This window comes from Elephantulus edwardii, unplaced genomic scaffold (assembly GCF_000299155.1).
Source record: "Elephantulus edwardii isolate Elephantulus edwardi_28Jun2011 unplaced genomic scaffold, EleEdw1.0 scaffold00116, whole genome shotgun sequence".
Classification (NCBI taxonomy): Eukaryota; Metazoa; Chordata; class Mammalia; order Macroscelidea; family Macroscelididae; genus Elephantulus; species Elephantulus edwardii.
In genome coordinates, this window is record NW_006399866.1 from 9,513,835 (window position 1) to 9,537,271 (window position 23,437).

At 43.2% G+C, this 23,437-nt stretch overlaps 2 protein-coding genes across 2 annotated transcripts in view; one reads left to right on the plus strand and one right to left on the minus strand.

The window, feature by feature from the left end:
* PSMB7 (proteasome (prosome, macropain) subunit, beta type, 7) overlaps positions 1–15,140 on the plus strand; it is a 94,516-nt gene extending 79,376 nt beyond the window's left edge. Inside the window, exons 7-8 of the mRNA XM_006892580.1 lie at positions 13,619–13,770; positions 15,029–15,140. Of these exons, the coding sequence (XP_006892642.1) occupies positions 13,619–13,770; positions 15,029–15,140 (264 nt within the window). The remainder of the gene's footprint in view (positions 1–13,618; positions 13,771–15,028) is intronic.
* A 2,484-nt stretch (positions 15,141–17,624) lies between these two features.
* Positions 17,625–23,437, minus strand: part of NEK6 (NIMA-related kinase 6) — a 42,246-nt gene continuing 36,433 nt past the window's right edge. The window contains exons 8-9 of the mRNA XM_006892581.1: positions 22,788–22,901; positions 17,625–17,735 (exon numbers count right to left, since the gene is read on the minus strand). Coding sequence (XP_006892643.1) covers positions 17,625–17,735; positions 22,788–22,901 — 225 coding nt within the window. The remainder of the gene's footprint in view (positions 17,736–22,787; positions 22,902–23,437) is intronic.

Sequence of the window (23,437 nt, forward strand, 5' to 3'; positions counted from 1 at the left end):
GGGAGAAGGGTGCAACAATGAATGAATGGAATTCCAAAATCTCTGTAGATGTTCATTGAAATGAAAAAATAAACAACCTAAATTTAAAAAAAAAAAAAAGGCTTCACCTCCCATGGTGATTGTTGAAGATTAAAGAAGGTACTTCTGTGTTTGGCTTAACAACCAGGAATGAAGTGGGTGTCTAGTGTTAGAGCACCCATTCTTGCCTCTTTCCTTCTGCTCTAGAACTTTATTGTCTGTTCCATGCAAATGGATATGTCAGGCATTCTGGTTCTTTCCTTCCTCACCGCAGTCCTTGACAGGCATTATCCCCATTCTCCTGTTGCACATCCTGTGATGATTACTGATCCAGTTTTACCAGGGCCTTTCTTCATTCTGTGACCACTTTTTCTAGGCCATTGTGATTATGCAGCTTCTTTTATATCCTCTACTAGCCACAAGTTGTGAGCAGGCTTCAGCCCTATTTAGTGATCAGTGTAGAAACAGTGACCCACTTGGTAGTTCCATGAACATGAACACCCCTTTCCATCCTTGCTTACCAAATCAAAACCTAACCCAAATCCATCAAGTAGATTCTGATTCCTGGTCACCCATTGGGACACAGGAGAACTACCCTGTAGAGTTTCCCAGCTTGTAAATTCTTATAGAAGCAGGCTGTCATATTTTCCATCCATGAAGCAGCCTGGTAGGTTTGAACCATTGATTTTTCATTTAATAGCAGAACACTTACTATTGCATCGCAAAGCTGCCTTGCATCTCCAAATCTTCTTCAGTCAGCCCTGTATCCCCAGTAGATTTTCCCTCCATTCTTTGCATCACTCAGATCTTATAACAACAGAAAAAGCTATTGAGGTAAAAAATGGCAGCACTGTCTAGAACTTAAGACACAGTCACTCACTCCCCACTATGGTGAACTCAGCGCCAGCTACAGTTCAGTTATGCTTTACAGTCCCCAGGTGTTCACATAGTCGTCCCCCTGTGTTTACCCAAATAGCTCAAGCCCAAATCAAACTCAAGCACCTTTGTCTTTGTCATACAGCCCATTCTAGGGCAGGGGAAATGGAATTCTTTTCCTCTATAAATAAGTGATCACACATGGGATACAGCAGATCTATTATGCAGTGCAGAAAGTGTAAAGGGGTATTGTTTGAAACAACTTTTTTGAGCTCTTTAAATTTTATTCAACCATCAACCATTAATGACTCCTTCAGGCAGTATTAGTGGCAGAGTTGAAACTTTCCTTATCTTGTCAACAATACCTTCTATTTAAACTTTTGGGTTTTTAAATATCTTTTGATGCTATTCCCTGGTCACAGTTGGGATTAATGGGATTTTGGAATGACTCCATTTTTAAATTAATCTGTCTCATAATTTTGTTTTCTGTTTGGAAAAGCTGTGCATACATTTGAAATTAGTGTTTCACCTATTCATTTGTTGACATACATACCAAGTACTAGGCCATTTGCTTGGGAAACAAATGGAGAAGGTGTGAGGCATACCCATGAGGTGCAGAATTTTGGTTCTTTTTTTAAGAGTCCAAACTCTGATCACACTAAGACTTTAATCTACTGTGTTTCAGATTACCAGAGTAGAAGAATTTTTTGCTGTTTCAAGTTAAAATAACAAAAGATAACAGATTTAATTCTTGTTGCATGAAATCTTTAGTGATTAATAGGAGAGCTGTAGTGAATTATCAGGTCCTTTTCAGTAGCAGATTGGAGAATTGATGAAAGTTGTGTAAGAGTTAAGCCATAGTACCACCTACATTCTTGATCTCGCAGAGCCACTGCCCCTTGATTCCTAGTGTGGCAGGGAAATAAAAGGCCAGGGAACGCTTAGCAGCACCCAGAACACCGTTAGAACCAGGAGAGCTCTGGTTCCAGAAAAGGAGGCTGAGTATTTCCTCCCTTCTCCACCCCCTATGGCAGTCCTCAGTGATATAAATGGAATACATTTTCCCCAAATGACCAATTTTATTTCTTTTTAAGTTCTTTAAATTTTTAGTTACAAATTGATTGTCTGAAATGACTTGCCATATATATGTATTTTCGCATTCCAAAGCTGTATCTAAAATACTCTGTTAAAAATACTGTGTTAGGGTTTCAGTTAAATGTATATTTAATGTTTTGCCTGCCACTGGTATAAGGAAAGCACTTGCGGTATGCATAACCGAGCAGTCAAGTGTAGAGGGTTTATTTAAAGAGTATTAATTTGGTGCTTAACTGTCCATGATGCCATTGGCTGGGGTACATACATTTTACTCTGGTGGCATTCCCTATCTGAAAATTAAGAAAGACGAGAAATTCAATTGTAGCTATAGACAAGAAAAATGTGGAAAAGTTTCTTTGCAGTACTATTTTGGACCTGCACCATAGTGAATGCTGAGGTAATCTATCAGTTTGTGAGTGTCTACAAAACGCAACTCTCTAGATAACAGGTTTAAAGTAAAGATTTAATACAGCCTCCATCTCCTATGATGTTGCAGTGACAGTTTAAAACTCATTCTCTAAATCTCAGCAGACTTTATAGCTAGCAGTGGGCCAATATAAAGTTTAATAGCATTACAACACATAAATCATCTTTTAAAGATGCTACTAGTAGCCCCAGTATTAAATGCAGACAATCGCCTGTGTTATAAATAATTTATCAAACACCATTTCAGATTAGCCTTCCATGCTGAGTTATTTATTTTAGCCTTTTCTGTACGATTCCTAAGGCACTTTTTGAAAGATCCATTACTGGTCAGTTTAATGAACTTGGGGGTCTGTTTTGTCCCCTCAAGCACTCGGGTACAGCTGTGGTGACCATTACATGGCCGACGTGGACCTCTTTGTGCCTTTTACAAGTGCAGACCATTTGTCATGTAGCGGTAAATGGAGCTGCACATTGGAGTCCAGGGACACATTGTGCGCTGCAGTGATGGAGACAAACAGATAGCTCTATAAAGTGCTGCTTGTCACAGCTGACTTGTAGTACAGTACATCACTCTTATTGTAATCTCATTTAAGAAGCAGGGGTGGCCCAGGGGACTGATATTCCCAGTTAGTTTGGTCTTTGTAGCTATAAAGCAGGAAGTGTTCCTTTTATATTCTCTGAACTTTTAGGGAGTGTGCTTTTTGCTTGGATTAATTATTACAGGAACTTGTGCATGTGTGTGGTACTGCATGAAGATTTGTCAGCACGTTTGTTCAGACCTCCTTCTCCTTCTGGCCAGCAGGTTGGCATGGGCTGGTTAGAAAGAAATTGTAGAAATAAATTGTGCTTTCAAGGGCCTTCTGACTTTATTTTATAAGTTACCATTTATTAAGCATCAGTTATGTGCTAGATGATCTGAAACAACTAATTGATGTCAAGTCAGAACCAACTCATAGCTGACCCTCCAGAGAATTTTAGAGACTGTAAATCACATGGCAGGAAACTGCCCGTCTTTCTCCTGAGGAGCAGCTAGTGGATTTGAACTGCCTGAGTTTGGATTGGCAGCTCAGCTCCTTAATTTACTAAATCACCAGAGCTCTCAGGTGATGTAGGTGGTTTTATTTCTTTGTAATCCTTGTAGCAGGAGTAGCATCCACTTCCTAAACAACATACCTACAGAAACTCTTATGAACTTTGATAAATGTCAATAGTTATAGAAAGGCTTTAGGCCTTTTGTTCACAGATTCACTATGAGTCATGCTCAACTCTTAAGGCAGTCATCAACAATAACAATCCTTGTAGCAATCTTGTGAGCAGGGTTTATTATTAGCATATTATAAAGGAAGAAATATGAACATATTTGCTGGTGTCAGATGGATCCTGGCTGAAAGGAAGAAATACCAGGAGAATGTCTATTTGTGCTTTAATGACTGCAGTGGTGTTTGACTGTGTGGATCATGACAAGTTGTGGCTGACATGGAGAAGAATAGGAATGCCAGAGCTCTTGACTGTGCTCACAAGGAATCTATACCTGGAGCAGGAGGCTGTTGTGCAAACAGAGCAGGGCAGCACTGCATGGTTGGAATTGTGAAGGGAGTGCATCAGGCATGTATTCTGTCTCCATACCTGTTCAGTCTATTTGCTGAGCAAATTATATGAGAAGCTGGACTCTATGAAGAGGATTGTGGCATCAGGATTGGAGGGAGACTCATTAATAACCTGTGTTGTACAGATGACACAACCTTGCTTGCTGAAAGTGAGCAGGACTTGAAGCACTTGTTGCAGAAGATCAAGGAATGCATTCTTCAATATGGATTGCGTCTCAATATAAAAAAAAAAAGTAGAAAATTAAACTAAGTAATTTTTACATTTTTAAGTGAAATATCAAAAGTGGATACTGACAAAATAAAACATTAATTTAGTAAATATTAACCCTAATTACCACATATGACAAATAATATGAATAAAAGATTGTGTTTAGGAAAACTAAAAAAAAGAAAACAAAGATTCTTACCACTGGACCAGTAGACAGTGTCATGATGGATGGAGAGGAGATTGAAACTCAGCATCTTCATCTTGCGTGGATCCACAGTTAACACCCTTGGTAAGAGCAGTAAGGAAATGAGGAGATGCATTGCACTGGGAAAATCTGCAGTTAGGGATCTTTCCAAATTATTGAGGAATAGTGATGTCAGTTTGAGTTCTAAGGTGTGTCTTATTCAGGCCATGGTCTTTCTGATTACTACCTAAGCATCTGAGACCTGGACAGTGAATAAGATGACAGAAAAAAAAAATTGATGCCTTTGAGCTGTGGTATTAGAGAAGAGCACTGAACACTCCATAGATGGTCAAGAGAACGAACAGATGTGTCTTGGAGAGGGGGCAGCCAGAGTGCTCTTTGGAGGCAAGATTGATGATAACATACTTTGGATATATTGCTAGGAGGTGCTATTCTTTGGAGAGGGACATGTTGTTGGGAAGGGTAGAAGGTCGATGAAGGAGAGGAAGACCCTCAACCAAGTGGATTGACAAGGTGACTGCTGCAGTGGGTGCTTGTTTGTCAGGAAGTGTGAGGATGGTGCAGGACAGGACTGGTTTCAGACCTTTTGATGGCACCTAACAACAACAACAAAGGAGGAAAATGAACTCTTGAGAGGTGAAGTGATTTGCCTAGGGTCCCAAAGCATTAAGTATTCAAACCCAGTTCATCTGCCTCCACTTCTACCCAGATAACTTAGAACTTGGCTACCTTAACTAGCTTTTTCAGTAAGCAAGGTGATGGTGGTCTCTTTACTGTCTCAAAATAAAGAGAAGTTACCATTGGTGTGGAAGACCATTTTTTTTAGTAGCATGTGCTAAAATGAGTCCTGCTGATCTCTTGGATTCAGTGCAAAATTCATGCAGCATAAATCCACGAGCAGCTGGTTGTGGGACAGAGTACTACTGTACCTGGTTCTGATCAGTTGGAGTCACGGGCTCTCCAGAGACCTAGTCAGAGCCCCTCTCAGACTAGGTCTCTGGAGAGCCCGTGACCCCAGCTGATTCCTCTACATCTTCCAGAAAAGGGAGGTGCAGTTTTCCTGTGCTTCCTGCACTTATTGTGGGCCAGAAACAGATTAAAAACGAAGTGTTTTCTCCACTTTTGTTTTTAGTTTGTAGTTTTTCTTGACGGTTTTCCTAAATATTTGGTAGTTCGTGTTAAAGAAAAAAATTGTTTAATTGTGAAGTTCCATTATAAAGAAAACACAGTATGAATATGCCCAGCAGCGTATGTGCATATGTGTCTAGAATAATGGGTATAAAAACATCGTAGTCAGAGACAGTATTTGACATACGAAACCATTTCCAGTACTTAGCAGGTCTACTTTACATAATTGTTAAAGGCATTAACTACATAAGAATGGTAAGATACAGAGCCTTGGTAATTTTCACCCTTGTGTTTTGAGAATTTATTTGTCATTTTGTGGAATATATGAAGTAAATTTTTAGATCTTAATACTGATCTTTGATATAATTATAAAAAGATAATATAACTTAGAGAGTGAAGAAATATCCTTTAGGTGATAATATTTAGACAGTTTGGAAAACAAAATGCTCCTTCCCTCCTCCCAGTGGAAATGACCTACTGTGATTCTGCTAGTTGACCCAAAAAGCATTGGTGTCCAGCCTTTTCTGACATAGTGGGTTCTGAGTGAGGATCCTGGTGATGGGAGAGACACAGGGAACTTGTCCTTTTTGTGCAGCTAGCTAAGGAGCACCCAGTCCAAGGTGGAGGAAAGCTCCTTGTGAGTTGTGGTGGATGGTGTTAATTGTCTTTGAGCCCAAAGGATGTGGGTTTGAATAGCCACTCCTTAAGTCTGTCTGTGGGACCTTGAACAGTCATTGGATTTCTCTTGGCTCTAGTTTCTGACAATACCAAAAACACAGTATGATTGTGGGGGCAAAAATAAATAATGATGATGACGATGGTGGTGGTGGTGGTCAAAGTACCTAACTTGGTACGTCACATGTTGTAGTGAGTGATAAACGCAAAGTTCATTTCCTAGTAAAACATCTTCAGTCCTGTGTATATGGGACTCGACTAGTTGGTTTGTGTGTCTCGGGTAGGGGAGGGAGCAGATTATAAAGTTTTTAGTTTTTAAGAAATATATCCCTTTGAATTGATGGTGAGGAATAGAATGTAAAAAGTTGTATTTCCTTAATTTTAAATTTGGCAAGATAATTTATATAGTTTTATGAGTAAATTATGCTTTGTAATATATTTAAAAATTTTAAAAGCAATCTAAAATTTTTTGAGGTATGAGTTATTCACATTATAGACTATTTGCCAAAAAGAATTTTTTGTAATCTCATAGCTCTGTCAACATTCAGAGATTTATGTGCCCAGACTAATTGATTGTCATGAAATCTGTTTCTAATCTGTACATGTCTAATAGCATATGTGCCTGTCATTTCCTTCTAAATCTTCCCTTTTCCATCTTCTAAGGAAAAAGAATTTGAAGACATTAATATCTGTGGTTCTAAGTGCTGTCAACAGGAATTGTGGTGCCCCTAGGTTCCATTGACCAGCTCAAGGCAACAGTAGCAGTGATGAGACAAGACACAGTAGGAGAAATAGAACAGGAGAATCGAACGGGCAGAGGTGATGGTGGGCTAAGAGCAAGGAGTGTGCAGGATGTCAGTCAGTCTTTTTTATACACACACACATTGGACCATTTAATAAGCTCTAGGCTGGGCTCTATGAGGAGAAATGTGGCATCAGGATTGGAGGAAGAATGGTCAACAATCTGCATTATACAGATGGCACAACCCTGCTTGCTGAAACTGAGGAGGACCTGAAGCACTTGCTGTGAAGGTCAGGGACTGCAGTCTTCAGTATGGATTGAGGCTCAATATCAAGAAAACAAAGATTCTCACCACTGGGCCTATTGGTTGCATCATAGTGGACGGTGAAGAGATTGAGATTGTTCAAAGTTTTGGTTTGCTTGGCTCCACAGTCAACACTCTTGACACCAGCAGCCAGGAAATTAAAAGACGTATTGCGATGGGAAAGTCTGTGGTTAGAGACCTCTCTAAAGTGCTGAAGTGGAACGATGTCAGTCTGGAGACTAAGGTGTACCTGATACATACCATGGTCTTTGCAATCACTTGCCATGCATCAGAGAGCTGAACAGTGACTAGGGAGGATAGAAGGAGAATTGATGCCTTTGAACTGTGGTGCTAGAGAAGAGTATTGAATATACTTTGGACTGCTAAGAAAATGAACAGGTTTGTCCTGGAGATGGTGAAGCTGGACAGCTCCTTGGAGGCAAGGATTCTGAAGCTTCATCTGACATACTTTGGACGTGTTGCAAGGAGGGTCTGGTCCTTAGAGAGGAACGTTATGCTTGGGAGGGTGGAGGGACAAGGCCAGAGAGGAAGACCCTTGGTGAGATGGATTGATTCAGTGTCTGGGGTAATGGGGGTAGGTGTGTCTGAGATGGTGAGATTGGCACAGGATAGCTCAGAGTTTAGGGCTGTTGTACATAGGGTCGCTATGAATCTCAGGTGACTCGATGGCACATAACAGCTACAACAACAACGGCAAATATTTAGGGCTTTGTTTTTTAAAATGGAACCATAAAATATCCCTAGTGCCATGGCCTCTTCTAAATCCAGCCTGCACTTCAGACAGTTCTCTGTTGATGCGCTCTCCCAGTCGTTTTTGGATGATCTTCAGCAGAATCCTGCTTGCATGTGATATCAATGATATTGTCCAATAGTTTCCATACTCTGTGAGATCACCTTTCTTTGGATTTCTTCCAGTCAGTAGGCCAGGTGGTTGTCCTCTGGGTTTCTTGGCACAACTTGGTGAGCACATCCAGGGCAGCATCTGTTTGTTGAAATATGTCAAATTGGTATGCCATCAATTCCTGTGTCCTTGGTTGTTTTATTGTGGTTTTGTTGTTGTTGTTGTTGATTTTACTAGTTTCTTTACAAAATTCTAATACAAATTCGAACAAATTACTTCAATTTCCTTCAATCCCCCCACCCCCCAAATTGTCCAGTCCAATGATTAATCCCCTCTTCCTCCTGTACATCCTCATCCCTCTGCTTCCAGCCTCTCCCACCCCTCCAGGATCCTTATACTCACTCTGTGATAATGGTTTTATGCATTATTTATCCTTGTGGGGACTGAGTTAGTTCACTCAGCATAATGCTCTCCAGTCCCTATTCCATTGTGTGAATGTACCATAATTTCTCAATCCATTTGTTTGTAGGTGGACATATGGGCTGTTTCCATGTTCCTGCAATGGTAAATAATGCTGCTGTGAACATTAGTGTACAAATCTCAGTTTGTGCCTCAGTTCTCATATTCTCAGGGTATATTCCAAGTAGTGGAATAGCTTGGTCATACAGAATTTTTATATTCAGCTTTTTGAGGAAGCATCAAACTACTTTCCATTTATAATCCCACCAACAGTGTATAAAGAGTTCTTTCTCGCCACATGCTCTCCAAGATCTATTACTTGCTGCCCTGTTAAACTTTGCCACTGTTACTGGAGTGAGATGGTGCCCCATTGTGGTTTTGTGATTTGCATCTCTCTTAGAGCATTTCTTCATGTGTCTGTTTGCCATTCAAATAACTTCTGTGGAAATTATTTCCATGTCTTTTGCCCATTTTGTAATTGGGTTATAAGTCTTTTTCTTATGGAGGCCCATGTGTACACTTTTGTTATAAGACTCTTGTCTGAGGTGGTATTACCAAATGTTTGTTCCCAGTCTATAGGTTTTGTTTTCACGCAATTGGAGAAAGTATTTGATGTGCACAGAAATTTAATCTTTAGAAGGTCCCATACATCAATTTTGTCCTCTTTAGATTGTGAATTTCTGGTTGTATTTGGAAGTCTCTTCATACCTTGGACTAGTGCTTCTAAGCTTGATCCCAGTTTGTCTCTTATGAACGTTATGGTTTTGGGCTTTACTCCCAGGTCTCTGATTGACCTTGAGTTGATTTTTGTGTATGGTGTGAGATGTGGATCCTGTTTCAGCTTTCTGCAGGTGGAAGTCAGTTTTGCCAGCACCATTTGTTGAACCTGGGGATTTGGTTTTTTGCCAGTTCTTTCAGAGCAGCTTGAACTTGCTCCTTCCTCACCAGAGGCTCTTGCTCCTACATTGTTTCATGAAATTCTTCTGTGTCCACCAATTCCTTTTGGTACAGTGACTCTGTATTCTCTTTCCATCTTTTAATGCTTCCTACATCATTTAATATTCGGCCCAAAGAATCCTTACGTACTTGATTGTGCTTATGCGAAACTTATGCTTGGACCAGGAGACAGTTGTCAGAACAGAGCAAGGAAACACTGCATGGTTCAAAATTGGGAAGGATGTGTCAAGGATGTGTCTTATCTCCATGTTTTCAGTCTGTATGAGGAACAGATTATCCGAGAGGCTGGGCTCTATGAGGAGAAATGTGGAATCAGGATTGGAAATAGACTCATCAACAATCTGTGTTATGCAGATGACACAACCCTGCTTGCTGAAACTGAGGAGGACCTGTGGAAGGTCAAGGATTGTAGCCTTCAATATGGACTGAAGCTCAACATCAAGAAAACAAAGAATCTCACCACTGGTTAATTGACAACATCATGATAGATGGTGAAGAGATTGAGATTGTTGACAGCTTTATTTTGCTTGGCTGTACAATCAACACACTTGGTCCCAGCATCCAGGAAATTAGAAGACAAATTCCATTGGGGAAGTCTACTGTCAGAAACCTCTCCAAGGTACTGAGGAGCAAAGATGTCAGTCTGAAAACTTAAGGTGCGCCCAATACAGGCCATGGTCTTTGCCATTACTTGCTATGTATCAGAAAGCTGAACAATGACTAGGGATGATAGAAGGAGAGTTGATGCCTGTGAGCTTTGGTGCTGGAGAAGAGTACTGAATATACCATGGACTGCTAGGAGAACAAACAAGTTGGTCCTGGAGAGGGTGAAGCCAGGCTGCCCCTTGGAGGCAAGGATTTTGAAGCTTCATCTGACATACTTTGGACATGTTGCAAGGTGGGACCAGTCCTTGGAGAGGGACATCATGCTTGGGAGGGTGTAGGGACAGCACAGGAGAGGAACACCCTCGATGAGATGGATTGATTACATCAGTGGGGTAATGGGGATAGATGTTTCAGAGAAAATAAGCTTGGCACAGGATAGAGCAGGGTTAGGGCTGTTGTACATAGAGTCGCTATGAGTCACAAGCGACTCCTTGGCTCATAACAACCACCACCATCACCACCATAAAATGTCTAATGACCATTTTAAAAGAAACAAGTTGGGGTGAGGTGGCATTGGTTTTGAGATCCATGTAGGAGTGGCAGCTACAGCCGTCTCTGTTCTGGAGACTTTCTTTGCTACCCCCTTCTGTGGTGTCTGGCATAGAATATTCGGCGAGAATCCTGGTGAGAGAAATTCCTGTTTGCAGTACTTTTTACTGAACCACAATTGGCCTCATTTAGGTGCGATGACACTCAGGAAGTGCAGAGTAAGGGGATAAAGATGAGAACGACTCCCTTGCCCCTGCTGCTGGGTTGCTGAGGATCTTGCTTCCTGCGGAGGCTTTTGCGTCTTTCTCTCTTAGTCTGTAGAGGGTGCTCATGTCACTGCAGTCTCACTTCTTGGCATGCAGGAATCCTGTGTGGTCTTTCAATTCTTCTCACCACTTGAAGTCAGTTATTCCACCTTTGGAGATTGTCAGTGATGCAGTTTTAGGCAAGGAGTCTTTCTCAGAAGGTCTTGCTTTGATGAGCTCCTTAGTTCAGCAAGTATGGTTTCTGGACTCTCCTGCTATCCTGGAGTGGGAGGGGCTGCAGACAGGCAAGGCCCCCTGCTTTGGCAGTTTGGTTCATTTTTGTTCTAGTTGCATGGAGAATTTTAACTTGGTGTTCCCAGTGCCCTACCCTATTACTTTTTCTACCTGTTCTTTTTTCACTACTTTCTTACTGAGGTGGTTGATGCATGTGCCTGATCTTCAGCCCTTCCTGAAGTTCTTCACTATATTCTCTCAGCTTCTCTTGGTTTTCTTTTAGCCCTTACCACATTATTACTTAGTTCCTGTCCTGTCCCACCAGTGAACTCTAAGCTCTTAGTGGACAGGATCTTGTGGCCCTATGTACCCTGCAGTCCCAGCTTCTAGCACATGATAGTCCGTCCAGGATGAGATGAATTAATCCATTTTCACTGGTAACTTAGTGGGCACTTGTTTCTCTGAAGTAGAACAGAAAAGAAAGAGATTCAAATAAATTACGTTAGTAAATTAGTGGGAGGAGATTGATTCTCCGGCAAGGGGTTACATCTCCACCTTTGCCAACATTTTTTAGTCCAGTGTTGGGTTTTGGTGGTAAATTATTTCTCCCTCAACCCCCCCCCCACCCCCCAATAATGACTGTTATGTGACCTGCAAGCAGATTCTAGCAATTACTGAATAGCTTGGGATAGAAGTCACTAAACTATACCCTGTGGTCCAGATCCTGACATATCACCTGTTTGCTTTTTGTGATTTGAGTGAAGATTTACAAAGCAAATTAATCTTTCATGCAGGCATTCATATACATTTTGTTAAATAATATTCATTTCAGTGTTCACAATATAATATTTTCCCCACTTCCTAGAATCCTGTTTTCCATAATACTGCTGTGTGTGCTGTCTCTGTGGTAATAGTGTGCTGTCATCCATCCCTCCCTCCCTCCTTCCCTCCCTCCCCTTAATTGGCTTTTGCCATTCCCTTTGCCCATCTTGGTATGTGCCTGCCCTCTTCCCCTCTGGTAGCATCCATGAATGGTTCTATCTTGTATGTAAATATTTTTCCTTAGCTTTGTATAACAGTAGTTATTATGTGTCTCTCCTTGTGACTGATTTAATTTAGTATAATGTCTTCTAGGTGCATCCTTGTTATATGAATTCTTTATTTTTTATGGTATGCACAGTACCCCACTGTGTGAATGTATTGTAGTTTCTCTTACAGTCAAACCATTTGCCTATTTATGGATATAGTAGTGTGGTGGCTGGTCTTCTCAACTAAGGAAGTTCCAAACTGCTTTCCATAACGGTTGAACTATTTTCTGTTTCCAGCCTTATAGTTTCTGTCCTGTTGAACTTTATTATTGTGGCTGGAGTGAGGTGATACCTCATTGTTGGTTTGATTTACTTAGGGATCTCTGGTGGTCTAGTGTCAAAACACTGTACTGCAGTCCCAAAGGCATGCAGTTTGAATCCACCAGCTGCTCCATGGGAGAAGGATGGGCAGTCTCCTCCTGTGCAATTCACTGCCTCTGAAAACCTACTGGAGGGTCAGCTATGGGTCAGTTCTGACTTGCTGATACACAACAGTAGCTAATGGAACACCGGGGGCCTAGTCTGTAGGGAGCTGTACTACTGTTAGCCAAAAGGCCACACCTCTTTCATGGTTTGAATATATAGGAGCAAGATGAGTGATCTCCTCCTATGCAGGCAGTTGTTTTGTACCAAGTCGTAATGGACTCATCACTGACCCTGCAGCAGGTTTTCGGAGGCAGTAGATTGCACAGGAGGAGATTTCCCATCTTGATCCCATGGAGCATGGTGGATTCCAGCTGCATGCCGTTGGAGTGGCAGCACAGCTTCACCACTAGGCGACTAGAGCTCCCTCCACGCGATTTACACGCTCCAAAAACTCCGCTGGAGGATCAGCTCTGAATTGGTTCCAGCTCAACAGCAGTCTGGTTTTTGTGGGGTTTGGGGTGTTTTTGTTTGTTTTGGTTTTTTGAAAATAGTTAATGATCTTGACATTTCTTCATCTGTTTGCTGGCCATGTGAATGTCTTCTCTGGCCTCTTTGGTTTTTGTTCATAAAGTTTTATTAGAACAGAGTCATGCCCATTTATTTGTATATGATCTGTAAAAATAGCCCCTCTTTTTTAGATGTAAACCCTCTTCCATCAGCCTAGGGTTCTCACCTTTGCAGTGACTAACCATGAGGGGTGTGATGAAGAGGGAACACAGACATAAAGGGGTTGAAAGCCCAAATCCAGCTGAGGGACTTAAGTCATTTTGTTCATCGGTAAAATAGATCTTGACTAAAATAAAATGCCTGCTTCACAAGTCATTTTGAACACTGTCTTTGAAAGTTGTGAATTGTGGAGTGAGTCCTTGGTCTGGCTGTGGAAACTATTGTTAAATTCTTTGTTTCAGGAAGAAGAAGCCAAGCAGCTGGTGAGTGAAGCCATTGGCGCTGGAATCTTCAATGACTTGGGGTCTGGAAGCAACATTGATCTCTGTGTTATCAGCAAGAACAAGCTGGATTTCCTCCGTCCATTCTCAGTGCCCAATAAGAAGGGTACCAGGTAAATGACATTCTGCCTTCCATGGCCACCTTTGATATCTCCAGTGCATCTGGACAGATTTCTTGATCCTTATCCACATTGGGTAAATTTAGTGTGCCCCAGGCCAGCCATAAACAGAGACCCTTGAATCATTATTTGTTTTATGGCTCTGAGTTACTGTTATCTCTAGAAAAATGATTTAATTTGTAAAATATTGATAGAAGAAGTGGTGGGAAGCCCTGGGAAGGACCCTTAGCTGGGACTTTAGGGGAAGAGTGTTGAGTCTGTCTCTTTAAAGAATCCTCTGAAATCCTAGGAGAAGGTACATTTTATCAGGGCAGATCATAGATACCAAAAGTTATAAACCATTGGCTAAGTATATCAATATTAGATTAGGGGTATTTAGCCTTTGTCACATGTCGACCAGGCACCGTGTCTGAGTGTGTGACTCAGTTGATGGGATGTGGGTCTGGTTGACTTGCTGGCAGAACTGGAAGATTTTGAACCAGTGGCTGGTGGATGTGCAGGTAACAACTTGTGTGTAATTTCTCAGAGTTGGCCATCTCCTCGACCGCTCTGTAGCTAAGAATGTGGCCCTGACCTCTGCCTCATTCATCTCTGCATTCATCTCGCTGTGGCAGGGCTAAGCAGTTGCTGTAGCACAACGGGACTTGGAAACTCCACCACTCCCCATTCAGCCCCGCAACTAGGCCAGAGCAAGCACATCACCTTCTGGAATGCTTGCTTTAACTCTTCTACATAACATACACTTAGGAGTAATACACAAGGAAGGAATAGGTCGTTTAAAGCCAGTGATTATTCATTACCATTTTCACTCAAATTCTAAAAGCTGTGTTCTTAAAAGTCGTACCAGCCCAGCAGTCAGTGTCAGAGAAGCGTCAGCAAAGTTCTTTGGGCCTTTAGCAGGAAGGGGAACAACTTTTTAGGGTCGGAGCTATGTTGGGAGTGGGCTTTGCTGAGTTCCCTGAAAGTCTGAGCCAAATACCCTGCATGACCTGTTTCAAAGGTTACTTACAAGGTTCTGCATGACTTGGGAAGTCAGTGATGAAGAGGTGATAAGAGGGGAGAGTGGTTATGCTATGTCACTCTGTTCATACTGAACCCAGTTTCCTAGGAAACCACATTTAGTATATATATGTGCTTGTAAGGAAACCTATGCATAATATTAGAGTCCTTGAAGTCTTAGTAAAGCTAAGCAAGGGGCACTCCAGTGGCATAGTTTGTAGGGAATCCTCATGTGTTCTTTGTCTCTCATTAGGTTTGGCCGATACAGGTGTGAGAAAGGGACCACTGCTGTTCTCAGTGAGAAAGTTACCACTCTCGAAATCGAGGTCCTGGAAGAGACAGTCCAGACCATGGACACTTCCTGAGTGGTCGTGTGGATGGATGAAGGTTATTGCTCCAGAAGACTTGGGGCATCAGTGGGCCAGAAGACATTGATTTGTTCAGTGTTTGCTGAATGAAACTCAATAAAAAAAGAAAACTGGTTTGGGTGGCTAAGGCCCAGGGGCTGTGTGTTTTTACTGGACAGCACCTAACAGCAGCAACAAGAGCCTCTCTCAGGATGTGGAGTCTCCCCTGAGCCTCAGCTGTAGTGGGCCCAAGGGTGAAGTGCCCCTCCTCAGCCCAAAGATGTAATGCCGTATCTGCTGCAGGAAGTCAGATGGGGCTCCCTTGTGTCTTCAAGCAAACATTTACACCTACCCTTATTTTTATTAAAGTGGTCCCAGTGTTTTTGTTTGCGTTGGGTTGAGTATAGCCTAGCCTTTTATTCCAGCAGCCAAGTAATAACAAAACAGACATGACTCTCCAAGTGTGATTTCTAGAACCCAGTTCAGTATCCAGAAAGAAAGGTTGCATGAACTTGAGTGAACTCCACTTTGTCTTGTGTCACAGAAATCAAATGGACCGCTTTTGGGTTTATTTTATAATAATGGAGCTCCAATTCCTTCACAAGTATGTAGGTATGGTGAATGGCTGGAATTTGTATGTATGTCTCCCAAGAGCCCTGTTAGTTGAACAGAATTGCTCTCGAGGTATTGAAAGTGGATGTAGAGAAAGCTAGTTCATCTGTGTCTTAAGGTTGGTTCTGCCAGGAGGAGACACAGTCGGGGTTCTGAGAGCTCTAGGGGTAGTAGTTGCCAGCCATTTGTCTGGGTTAAGAACAGCTTTCAGTGCTAGTGCTGAGTCAGGTACTTTACTTTCCCTGGATAAACCACTGCTGGGGGAACACAGAAAGAGGCCTGGTCCCAAGATCTGGAGTGGGCCAGCTGGTTGCCAGCAGCCTTCTTATAACTTCCAGGAGTCAAGTGGATAGAAAAAGAAAAATATGTAGGGTCACAACTTGGCTACTGAGCATTCAGTTATCTGGCATCTTAAGAATTCTGGGTTTTCCCAGAACATTTGGGGCCTGGGCATTGTGCTGCTGACTCTGTTCAGGGTAGGGTTTCACTGGCTTGGAAGGTAGGGTTCTAAGTTACCAATGAATCAGACTCATTCACAGAAGTATCCCCTCACCCCACTTTATTTCACACATGGAGAACGGGTACAAAGCAAACGCATCTGAAGAAAGTCAAAACCGACAGTGTTACAGTAGAACTGAGTTCACACGTGGAAACAGTGCCAGCCCATGTCCTTTATTTCCAGGGAGGCCTGGTCAGTGAGCCCAACAGGTGAGCCAGCAACCCTGGATGCCACCAGGCATGTAGAGGTGTGTGTCTTGGTCTGGAGGACTGAATTGTCACCAAGTCAGTGGACGTCAACTTAGACCATTTGAGGATTAATTTGAATATAAACTCAAAATTCAAACTATTTCCTTCAAAGCTTGAATTCACATTTATAAATTAATCTTCACAGTTAATCCTGTTTGGGTATAAGAAATGAACACTTCTGGTTACCTACACACAGTACAGCTGTACATGAATTCTTGACTTAAACAGTACATGGACTTGTGAAGGGGTGAGTGGCGACAATTTTTGGAGTATCTAGGTGTAAAGTAACTTGCATGTTTTATTTCAAATTCTGTCAGCAAACCTAAAGGTATTAGTCCCATTTTACAGATGAGAAAAAGTTAAGAAATGTGCCCAGATATCTTAGTGGGAAGTTGCAGAACCAGAATTTGTCAAGAGCTTGAGGGCAAAGGTCTTTTGTCTTTTTTGTATCCTGTATTTGCACAGCCTAAAACTGATAATGAAGTCTCAGCATTCAAGCAGATGAAGTGCCTGGTTCATAGCAGGTGCTCAGAAACAGGCTAGCTGAACCGGACTGCAAGGAAAACATATCATTTGCCTTCTGAAGCTCTGTGCCAGATGCTGGATTCTCCTCACTGCGATTCATCAAGTTATAGATAAAAATATTGGCAAAATCTCCACTGAATGTGAAAAATATGATTTCTACATTCTCCTTTACGACAGACGAAGCACACAGATTGATGGAAAAAATACTAAGAACTAAACTGAACTTGCTACAAGCCATTTTCAAAGGCTCACTATACAAATCACAGTCTCCTGCAATTCTGTTAGTATAAACGTTGAGTCACTGAAGGAATTCTCCAAAGGATTCACATAACAATCCAGATACAGGGGACACTGCAGGGGGCTTGCTGAGCCAATCCCTCCTTGTCAACCCACCCTAGATTGTCCACATGACTACAGAACTTTAGAATCTGACCATCAACATGACCAGCACCCTCCCTGGATACTTTCTTCAGTGTCTCTGTGGTAAAGCCTTTTCCCTCTGGGGAACCTGTGAACCCACTTTTCTTAGTCCTAGGCTACCAGGTGGCCACTTCTGAGAGAGGAAGACTCAAGTAAGGCAAAGTGGTGCTGGTTTCTCGTAAGGCACCTCATCCAGGTTCAGGTACTTGAAGTCCAGACGTGCATCTGTTTGGCCACCTGGTGCACATATTCGATGTCCGGCCTTTGGTTGGGGTCAGGGTAGATGCACATGCTGACCAGTTCCCGTAACTGAAAGGAGAGAACGCTGGTTATTGTTAGGAAAGGGACCTTTGTGAGGTCCTGCACTTGACACTCCAGTCTCTGTACAGTACTTGTAGGAACTGCAGCTGGCCCGGGTTAACCAGGATGCATCCTAGATCTTTCTGGCCCCAAAGGTCATTGACACCCTGAGTGTGGTGACCTCTGAGTAGCTCTGGACTCCGGGCTGCCCTCCAAAGAACTGGACGAAGCTGTTCTGTGCCTGTCAGTCAAGCAGATGCCCAAACCGGAGGATAAAACTCAAGGAAGGGCTTATTGATCATAATAAATGCATTAACATGCAGCAGGGCTGCAGTCTGCCCACCCCCTGGCCTCTTTATTGTGCTCATGAAAGACGGAGCTTTTAATTATACAGACACTGAAGGCTGCTCCGCCTCGAGGTGGGGGAGGGGGTGCCTTGCGCCTCTGATCGCCTCATGTACTTCTGATAGCCAGAGTGCCAATTATTTTAATGGTAATTAAAATAATGACCTTAAAAAGCCTGCATCTTAACTTGCATCAGTAGGCTCACCGCATTGTTTTCCATTTTAATACCTGCTGCTGGAGGGGCTGGCTCACCCCACAGGGTCATGGGGGGAGGGGCAGCAGCAGGGAGGGAGGCGGTCCTGAATGAGAGGGGGTCTCAAGTGGCCTCCAGTTGCCACACTCAGAGATGCTGAGTTTGAAGGGTCATTGTGGAGGCTTGGGGTGGCTGTACAGACTGCCTGATGGGACTGTTTCAGGCCAAACAGGCCTGGGCCACCTGCAACTGGCATCATCCAGATGGGATTTTCCTAACCTGTGCAGGAGCCTTAAGGGCAGCCCCTTCAGCCCACACAGGCAGCTGAGCTGCCCTGGACACTCCTGAGCTGGGTCACATATGGGGGAGATGATGCCATTCTGAATCTTAACTCTTCAATGGAAGGGAGCTTACGACAGCTATGAAAGCCAGCAGAAGGCAAAGTCTGTTTGACCCAAACTGCTCATCTGTGAGGAGTCCGCACAGTTTTTCACAGGATTTTCAGAAGTCCAGGACAACAAAATAAAAGTATCTTTTTTTATTTCTGGACCTCACAGGTGTATCATGAGTTCAAATGAGATGTGCTGAGAGGCGACAGTGCCAAGAAACACTTCTAGATCTCAGAACACAGGGCTGACATGGACGTTTGCATGTAGCTGGTGAAAACCCTGAGCTTTGGGGACTTGTAAGAAGGCTGCTGGCTTCCTGCAGGCTCACTCTAGATCACAGTGCCAGGCTTCTTTTCCTGTGTGTGTCCCCCGACCCCCAACACTTTCTCCGGGGCAAGTCAACCTAACTGGTGAGAATCTTGAGCTTGAGAGCAGCTCGTGAGCACAGAATCATCAAACTGGGAGAGGATGGGGCTGAGGGCTTTATGTGGATCCGGCTATCGCAGCTTTCTGAGATTCCCCTTCCCACTTACAGACAGGAAACCAAGGCACAGAAAACTACTCAAGTCACATGACTTCATGCGTCTGAATGGTACAGAATCCCACATGCAAACAAAAGATGAACAAGAAAGCAAAACAAACCCCACCCTATATACAACTGTTTTGGTGAAGGAAGTAGCTCGTTTTTTCCTTTCCCACTAACTTCTTCAGAATATAAGTACTTCCTTCAAAGGCACATGTGAGAATCTGGCACATCCTGAGACAAGCTGTGGCTGAGAGAAAGGCACTGCACAACTTTAAGCTGGCCCTCTGGTCGGCTGGGCTGTGTAGCCAGAGTTTGGGCACATTGGAGGACCTGGTCTGCAGTGTGGCCTGCCAAGGTGGACAAGCGCTGCTCTTTTCAAAACCTTTATGGTCTATGGGATGGTGATTCCAGCGAACTGCAGGGGGCACCTCATCCCAACCTGCTGAGTGAAAAGCTACTGGAGAGAACTGCCATCGGAAAACAGGATGGCACAGTGACTAGTGAAGTGCATAGGCTCAGATGAGTCATTAGGATTGGAATCCTAGCTACACCAAGTTATCTGACTTTTAGTTTGTCCATCTCTATCTCAGTTTTCCTCACTGGTAAAATGAGTGAACTAAAAAAAAAAATGAGTGAACTCAACCCAGCAAGTTTAATAAGCATGAGCTGCTGTTGTTGTGAAGTCCTGCATGGCAGGCCTGGGAAGGTCTCAAACTCTCTGCACCCACTAGTGTTGCCCTTGAGGAGAAATCATTCACTCTCTACCAAGCCCTGTTCTACATTCCGTGGCTGTCTTTGACAATGGTGGGAAATGCTTGATGCATGTTTAGCCTGCTGCTGGGCTGAATATGTCAAATGCAGTCTTAATCCTCACAGGGCTTCTGGGAGGTAATGTTTTTAGGTGCCACTGAGTTGATTCCAACTCCGTGATCATGTGTACAATGAATGAAACACTGCCAAATCCTTTGCCATCCTCACAATCACTGCTGTCAGTGAGCCACTGTTGCAGCCAGTGTTATAATCCATCTTGTTGAGTGTCTTCCTCCTCGAATGACCCTCACCTTTCCAAGCATGATGGCTTTTTCAAAGAACTAGTCCCTTCTGTATAATATGTCCAAAGAAGTTTCACCATTTCTTCCTCGGGCTTCACTTCTAAGATGGAATTGTTCCTTCTTCTGGCAATCCATGATGAATTCTGTATTTATCAAAAACATCATCACTCAAAGGCATTTATTTCCCTTCAGTCTTTTTTATTAATTTTCCAGTTGCATGCTTGTTGTTTACCACTGAGTCAGAACTGACCCATAGCTTATCCTCTGGCAGGTTTTCAGAGGCAGTTAATCACATGGGAGATTGCCCATCCTTCTCCTGTGGAGCAGTGCGTGGATTTGAACAGCATGCCTTCAAGACTGCGGATTTGAACAGCATGCCTTCAAGACTGCGGATTTGAAAAGCATGCCTTCAAGACTGCGGATTTGAAAAGCATGCCTTCAAGACTGCAGATTTGAACAGCATGCCTTCAAGACTGCAGATTTGAACAGCATGCCTTCAAGATTGCAGCACAGCTTCTTGCCACTAGGCCACCAGTGCTCCCTTTTGCATGTTTATGGGACAATTTAAAATACTATGGCTTGAGTCAGGCCCACCTTAGTCTTCAAAGTGGTGTCTTTGCTCATTAACACTTTAAAGTGGTCTTTTGCAGCAGATTTGCCTAGTGCTCTATGTTGTTTGATTTCACAAGTGCTGCTTCCATGGGTGTCAATGGCGGATATAAGTAAAATGATATTTTGACAATTTCACTCCTGTCTCCATTTATCAATATATTGCTCATTGGTCCAGTAATGAGGATTTCTGTTTTCTTTATAGTGAGGCATAATCCATCCTTACAGCTTCGATCTTCATCATCAGTGAGTCTTCATTCTCGAAACCTAATTCCTTTTCATATAATCTAACTTCTCAGATTATTTGCGAACTCCTTTCCTGATTTTAGCCATCCAATATCCTTTTTCTTTTCAAATGTATACATACAGATTCTGCATTTCTATTCTGGAATTCCATTCTTTGGAAAACCATAATTTGTTATGATTTACATAGTCAAATGCCAATTAGTATTACCAATAAGAACAGGTAAGCGTCTTTCTGATATTCTTTGTTTTAGCCAGTATCTAGATTAGTTCCATGTTCTCTTCTGAGTAGGCTTCAATATCTGGAAGGTCCCTGTTGATTTACCACTGCAAATGTTTAAATACTCCCAGCAAGATTTTACCTGACTGTAATATTAATGGTATTGTTCTATAATTTCCCCATAAGTTAGATCACCTTTCTTTGATATGGGCACAAATATGGATCTCTTCCAGTTGGTGGGCCAGGTCTTCCCTATGTCTTGGCCTAGGTGAGCGAGGACATCCAGTGCTGCCTCCATTTGCTGAAACATCTCAGGGGGTATCAGGTCAATGCCTGGAGCATTGTTTTTCACCTTAAGTGTAGCCTGAAGGACTTCTTCCTTCCTGGCCTCCCTTGCTTGGCTATAACACCTCATGGCCTCTAGTGGCTTATGCACCACAGTTCTCCGGAGGCCCCCAGTGCGGCCAGCCAGAATGAGTAGGAGGCTTCCACTTATTCAGGCTGTCTTTGGTCTGGGTCCACAGAAACTCAGAAATATCCCTGTCTCTTGGAACAAAGTAAAGTAGTATAATGAAATGTGCAAAAACCTAGAGTTAGACAATAAAAAAAAAAAACAAACACAAAAAACCCCCACTATTCTTTAAGCTGAAAAAAAAATTCATGCCTTGAGCTGCAATACTGAAAGAATTCTATGGGAAAAATACAGAAGGATGCAGAAGGCATCCTGTGAGACTGTAGATTATCAGTGTTACAGATGACAAAACAGAGGCTCAGAGAGGTTAAATGATTCACACTCTATGTTCTTAACCAATGCTGTGCTATAAAGCCTGTCATTCCATCCTCAAAGTTTATCCACAAAGGAAAAACTTGAGTTCTGTTTTCCAGATGATAGGACTGAAGAGGGTGACATTCTCACTGGCAGAGCACGATCCCAGACCTGTCAGGGTGTCTCCAGAATCCTGCACCAAATGTGCAATGCTGACAGGAGAAGCTAAGGTGTGACTTCAGTCTTTTCCAGGTGGGAGGAAATGAGCCCACTCACCAGTTTCCCAGCAGGGCAGCCCACAGGGAAATCATGTGAGACGGGCAGGGCCCTGCCTCTGTGAATGCCTAGTTCACAGGGTCTCTGAGACCTACAGCTCAAGTCTCACATTTGGCCACTTATGTTAGCAGCCAAATGTGTTGGCAGAAGTGTGCTGACGGGTCACAGTGGCCGTCTCCCTCCCTCCCTGCTGTCAGTGACCAGGCCCCATCCTTCCACTAGGGGCCCACACGGCTGTCTGTGACATTCCTTTGATAAGATCAATCTGCGTGTTACCCCAGATTTCCCCAGAAATCTTCTCTTCACCATCCCACTAACGGATCCCAGGCTCAACCCCACAGCTGTGTTGTTCTGGAACTGCCCTTCCTCTTGAGCCAGAGCTGGTCATATGGGTCTCTGGGCCTGGCCCTTGGCTTCTGCCTGTCTTAGTCAGCAAACTCACCTTCTCAGAGTAATGTTCTCCAGGGAGAGGCGGGTAGTCACACTGTTCGATCTTCTGGCAGAGGGAGAAGAGATTCATTTTATCTCCATAGAATGGGCTCTGGAGAGCGGCCATCTGCAGGGGAAGGCAGGAAACAAAGATGTGTTTTCAGCTCAGAGACAACCTGGGGTACATGGGGCCACTGCAAAGTGAGGGGTGCACTGGGCTTCAGTGCAGGGACTGTCCACAGGGCTCCGCCCCTAAACCTGTTCTTTGCAAATCTCCTTCTCCTTCCTCAACTGCTAAGTGCTTGACTGCAAACTGACTAGTTAGTGGGTCAAACCCGGCAGCTGTGCTGCAGGAGAAAAATGTGGCAGTTTGCTTCCGTAAAGACTTCAAGTGCTGAAAACCCTCTCTGTCTTTTGTTAGTACAGTTGCATCAGAAGCAGCTTACAGCCGACCTTTCAGCGGTTTTCAGAGGCTGTAAATCCCACGGGAAGAGACTGTCCCCACTGTGGGTGTAAACTGTGGTGTGGTGTTGGCAGTGCATGCACTAGGCCAGCAGTATCAAGCCAACAGCTCTTTGGGTTTTCCCTTCCTTCTTACACAAAAGAATAAATTTGGGTCAAGGGTTTCAGTGACAAAACCTTAAACAAAACAAAGACAGGACA